Source organism: Sus scrofa, chromosome 2 (genome assembly GCF_054392235.1).
Source record: "Sus scrofa isolate SSC_HxYL_T2T_F1_AM1 chromosome 2, Sscrofa_HxYL_maternal_Yorkshire_Landrace_v2.0, whole genome shotgun sequence".
Classification (NCBI taxonomy): domain Eukaryota; kingdom Metazoa; phylum Chordata; class Mammalia; order Artiodactyla; family Suidae; genus Sus; species Sus scrofa.
Window position 1 is genome coordinate 73,451,550 of NC_139384.1, and position 6,000 is coordinate 73,457,549.

A 6,000-nucleotide genomic window follows, 5' to 3' on the forward strand; every position below is an offset into this window, starting at 1 on the left:
GTTGGGCCTTTTTTCATGTGTTTGCTGGCCATCCGTTTATCTTCTTTGCAGAACAGTCTGCTCAGGGCTTTTGCCCATGTTTCCATTGGTTGATTGGCTTTTTTGCTGTTGAGTTGTATATGTTACTTATATATTCTAGAGATTAAGCCCTTGTCCATTGCATCATTTGAAAGTATTTTCTCCCATTCTGAAAGTTGTCTTTTTGTTGTCTTTTGGGTTTCCTTTGCTGTGCAAAAGCTTTTCAGTTTGATGAGGTCCCATGGGTTTATTTTTTCTCTTATTCCTATTGCTTTGGGAGACTGACCTGAGAAAATATTCATGATGTTGAGGTCAGAGAGTGTTTTGCCTATGTTTTCTTCTAGGAGTTTGATGGTGTCCTGTCGTATATTTAAGTCTTTCAGCCATTTGGAGTTTATTTTTGTGCATGGTGTGAGGGTGTGTTCTAGTTTCATTGCTTTGCATGCAGCTGTCCAGGTTTCCCAGCAATGCTGGCTGAATAGACTTTCTTTTTCCCATTTTACGTTCTTGCCTCCCTTGTCAAAGATGAATTGAGCATAGGTGTCAGGGTTTATTTCTGGGTGCTCTATTCTGTTCCATTGGTCTGTCTGTCTGTTTTGATACCAGTACCACACTGTTTTGATGACTGTGGCTTTGTAGTATTTCTTGAAGTCTGGGAGAGTTATGCCTCCTGTTTGGTTTTTGTTTCTCAGGATGGCTTTGGCGATTCTGGGTCTTTTGTTGTTCTATATAAGTGTTTGTATTGTTTGTTGTAGTTCTGTGAAAAATGTCCTGGGTAATTTGATAGGGATTGCATTGAACCTGTAGATTGCTTTGGGTAGTATGATTTTTCCAATCCAGGAACATGGAATATTTTGCCATTTCTTTACATCTTCTTTGATTTCTTTGATTAAAGTTTTATAGTTCTCGGCATATAGGTCCTTTACCTCTTTGGTCAGCTGTAGTCCGAGGTATTTGTTTTTTTGAGGTGCAATTTTAAAAGGTATCATATGTTTGTATTCCTTTTCTAATATTTTATTGCTGGTATACAGAAATGTGACTGACTTCTGAAGGTTAATCTTCTATCCTGCTACTTTGCTGAATTTATTAATCAGTTCAAGGAGTTTTGGGGTTGAGTCCTTAGGGTTTTCTATGTATAGTATCATGTCATCTGCATACAGTGACAGTTTGACCTCTTCTCTTCCTATATGGATGCCTTTTATTTCTTTTGTTTGTCTAATTGCTGTGGCTAGGACTTCCAAAACTATGTGGAAGAGCAGTGGTGAGAGTGGGCATCCCTGTTTCATTCCAGATTTGAGTGAGAAGGCTTTCAGTTGTTCCCCATTGAGTATTATATTGTCTGTGGGTTTATCATAAATGGCTTTGATTATGTTCAGGAATGTTCTTTCTATACCCACTTTGGCGAGGGTCTTGATCATGAATGGATGTTGGACTTTGTCAAATGCTTTTTGCTTCATCTAATGAGATGATCATATGATTTTTGACTTTTTATTTTTGTTAATGTGGTGTATGAGGTTGACTGATTTGCATATGTTGAACCAACCTTGGGAAGCTGGGATGAACCCTACCTGGTTATTGTGTATGATTTTTTTTTTTTGATATGTTGTTGGATTCGGATGGCTAAGATTTTGTTGAGAATTTTTGCCTCTATATTCATCAATGATATTGGCCAATAGTTTTCTTTTTTGGTGGTATCTCTGTCTGGTTTTGGAATGAGGGTGATGGTGGCATCATAGAATGTCTTTGGGAGTATTCCTTCTTCCTCAACCTTTTGAAAGAGTTGAAGGAGGATGGTCACCAATTCCTCTTTATATGTTTGATAGAATTCGGCTGTGAAGCCATCTGGTCCTGGATTTTATTTGTAGGGAGTGATTTTATGACTTCTTCAATTTCATTTCTAGTGATGGGTCTGTTCAGTTGGTCTGTTTCTTCTTGATTCAGTTTTGGCAGGCTATAAGATTCTAGAAAAATGTCCATTTCTTCCAGACTGTCAAACTTGTTGCCATATAGTTGTTCATAGTGTTCTCTTATGTTTTTTTTTTGTATTTATGTAGTATCCATTGTGATTTCTCCTTTTTCATTTATAATTTTGTTTATTTGAGTTCTTTCTCTCCTCATGTTAGTAAATCTGGCCAGGGGTTTGTCAATTTTGTTTACCTTTTCAAAGAACCAGTTCTTGGTTTCATCAATTTTCTCTATTGTTTTTTGAGTCTCTATTTTATTGATTTCTTCTTTGATCTTTATAATTTCCTTCCTTCTGCTGACTTTAGGTCTTTTTTGTTCTTCATTTTCTAATTCGTTTAGGTGGAGAGTTGAGCTGTCAATTTGGGATCTTTCTTCTTTTTTGAGAAAGGCCTGTATTGCTATAAATTTCCCTCTGAGCACTGCTCTCACAGCATCCCATAGATTTTGAGAGGTTGTGTCTTCATTATCATTTTTTTCAAGGTACTTTTTAATTTCCTTCTTAATTTCCTCAATGACCCATTGGTTTTTTAGCATGTTGTTTAGTCTCCATGTAGGAGGTTTTTTCACTCATTTCTTTTCCCATGGTTAATTTCTAGTTTCATGGCATTGTGGTCAGAAATGATACTTGAGATAATTTCTATGCTCCTAAATTTGTTGGGGTTAGCTTTGTGTCCCAATATGTGGTCAATTCTTGAGAATGTTCCATGAGCATTTGAGAAGAATGTGTATTCTGATTTTTTTAGATGTAGTGTCCTGAAGATATCCATTAAGTCTAACTTTTCTATTGTTTCCTTTAGGATCTCTGTTGCTTTATTGGTTTTCTGTCTAGAGGATCTGTCCATTGATGTGAGTGGGGTATTAAAGTCTCCTACTGCGATTGTATTCCCATCAATTTCTCCCTTTATGTCTGTTAATATTTGTTGTATGTATCTGGGTGTTCCTGTATTTGGGGCATATATGTTGATAATTTAGAAGGTCACTGATAGTTGGGCAAAACTCAGAACTAGGACTAGAGTATGTCCATAGAACTTATCAGGCAAGTGATCAAAATACAAGAATAACAAATATAGTATTTAACATATAAAAAGGAGAAATAGGTTTGCTTTGTCTTCAATCAGATCATGTAAAGCTACTTAGCTAAATAAACATGAAAAATAAGGCACATGAAATATAAGTATTGCTATCTGATATTATAATTGCCCAACATTTAATTGACATCCATTTTACCTTATATATATACTTTTGTGAAGTGTTGGTTTATTTCTTTTGCTCATTCTTCCTTTAGGCTGTACAATGTGTAAGTCTCTTATACATCCACAACTCCATCTTTGGAATACATTTATTTTTGCTTTTTCATTTTTTCTTGGCAGCAAAGGATTATAACAGCACATTAAATGCAGACACTCAAGGACATTTATGCTTATAAGTCTTTATTTTCTCTTATGTTTGTTGCTCTCTCTCTCTCTCTCTCTCTTTCCCTCTGTCCTCTTGGTACACATGTAATTTAAAATCCAGGTATAGAGAAAGAATATAGATATATACAGACATATATGTTCACTTAAAATATTTTATGTAGCATTAAAACTAGGCATAAAGCGACCAAACCAAAATTGAGTCCCAAGCTTCTTGATACCTGGGGAGTTTCCAAATTAGAATTTCTGGGTAACATTTGTATATAGTGTGTTCTGATCATCTTGAAATTTATCACCTCTAACTTAATCAGGGTGGTTGGGGTGAAAAAGACATGGAAGTAACACTACCTAGGAAGCTAGGGGCGTGTGTGTGTGTGTGTGTGTGTTACTGTTCATGCCTTCTGCCCTATGAGAAATCCTCAGAGCAGGGTTACTGAGCTCACCTATTCCAAGGTGACTCACACACAAAGGCTAGAAGTCAATCAACAGAGGAGATTCATTTAAACATTTGAGCCACTTTGCAACATTTCATAAAATGCTAAAATAACATGAGTGGATGAGGGATTCTTTTGGTCTTGAAGTTTCAGCAGCTGCAGGGAGGCAACCTTAGTCCTCAACAATCTCTGGTACAATATCTTCTCAATCTCCCTCCTGCACATTACACTCACCACACCAAAAGTCTTAAAGAAGCATTCCCTAGGTCCCTTACTTTGGCTGTTCCTCTACCTGCCACAGATTTATCCTGATAAATTCTTGGCTCCATTTTTCTCTCCACTGAGGTTTTTATTCAAATATCACCTTATTTGCAAGTCTTGAACACCCTTCAAAGTAGCACCACTCTTTACTCTTTCTTTTATACTGCTTTCAAATTTCTCTGTAGCACCTGACACCATCTGACATAGTATATATATTTTTTATTTACATGTATTTTTTCACCATAACTGGATTTTAAGAGTTTTGTTTTCCAGTATTCTATAATCATTGCCTATAATTATTGGCACTCAATTTATATTCCCTAAATGAATGAAAGATTTTTTCATTAAGTATGTGAAACATGACATATTGGGGAAAAGGTTGAAGGTGGAACAAGCTTGCTGATTAGAGATGATGCAGGGAATTCATTAAAGGGGACCAATACAGATGCAAAGTATAAAAATTAATTTTCAATGGACAGTTAAAACTGGGAGCATTAAAGCAATGTGAGTAGTGTCTGATTATGTGGAAATTAGTCATGTTATTTTCCCCTTTCCTCACAGTCACCTCCACCACATGGCACCAAGGAACCTAACAGGAGTTTCAGAATTTCTTCTTCTGGCATTTTCAGAGGAAACATACTTGCAGCCCCTCGTATTTGGACTTTTCCTCTCCATGTATCTGATCACTGTGTTTGGGAATCTGCTCCTCATCCTGGCCACCATCTCTGACTCCCACCTCTGCACACCCATGTATTTCTTCCTTTCCAACCTGTCCTTTGTAGACATCTGCCTTACCTCCACCACCATCCCAAAGATGCTCCAGAGCATCCACACCCAGAGAAAAGATATAACCTATGAAGACTGCATCACACAGATGTATTTTTTCATATTGTTTGCAGGGTTAGATGACTTTCTCCTGACTGTGATGGCCTATGACCGCTTTGTGGCCATTTGCCACCCCCTGCACTACACAGTCATCATGAACCCCCAGCTCTGTGGAATTCTGGTTCTGGTTAGCTGGATCATCAGTTTCCTTCATTCCTTATTAGAAAGCTTAATGATGTTGAGGCTGTCCTTCTGTAGAGAGGTGAACATCCCTCACTATTTTTGTGAACTCAAGCTATTGATCCAACTTGCCTATTCTGACAACTTTCTTAATGGCGTAGTACTGAATTTTGCAGCTGGGTTGCTGGGTGCTGTTCCACTTGCTAGTATCTTTTACTCTTACTCTAAGATAGTTTCTGCCATACATAGAATCTCATCAGCCCAGGGGAAGTGTAAAGCCTTTTCTACCTGTGCATCTCACCTCTCAGTTGTCTCCTTATTTTATTGCACCTGCTTAGGGGTGTACCTAAGCTCTGCAGCTAGCCACAGCTCACACTCAAGTGCAGTCATCTCAGTGATGTACACTGTGGTCACACCCATGCTGAACCCCTTCATCTACAGTCTGAAGAACAAGGACATAAAGAGGGCTCTGCAAACATTCTTTAAAATGGCACCTAGAAAAAGGCCAATTGTCCTGAGCTGAAGAAGATCACATGACTGAAGAGTTCAAAGCCTCAGAGCCACAAATTGCAAATGAGATTCTTACTCAGATTGTCAAAAACTTTTCCCACTATTTCTTTGAATTTCCATTTATTTGACTTCAACATATCCATGCGATTCATATAACTCAATGGATTAAGCCTTATGATCTCTCTCATATTCAAGATTTTCCTTATTTTATAGTTTTTCTGATCCCTAAAATTTTTTCTCAAACTTAGATCAGGACAATTTGGGAACTATTATTGATCATGTGACTAGATGGATTTCATAAAAAAATCTATTTTCAAATAAAATACATAGTATTGAGTTTCTTATTTTGTTTTACTACAAGAATAGTCATTAGTTGTACTGTTGCTATGGAAAAA

General features: G+C 37.1%; 1 protein-coding gene across 1 annotated transcript; it reads left to right on the top strand.

Moving 5' to 3' along the window:
• The first annotated feature begins 4,607 nt into the window (after positions 1–4,607).
• LOC100738881 (olfactory receptor-like protein OLF4) lies at positions 4,608–5,618 on the top strand. Its single transcript, XM_085011698.1, has one exon. It carries the CDS (start codon positions 4,665–4,667, stop codon positions 5,616–5,618), a length of 954 nt encoding a protein of 317 aa, XP_084867824.1. The 5' UTR covers positions 4,608–4,664.
• Positions 5,619–6,000: the final 382 nt, after the last annotated feature.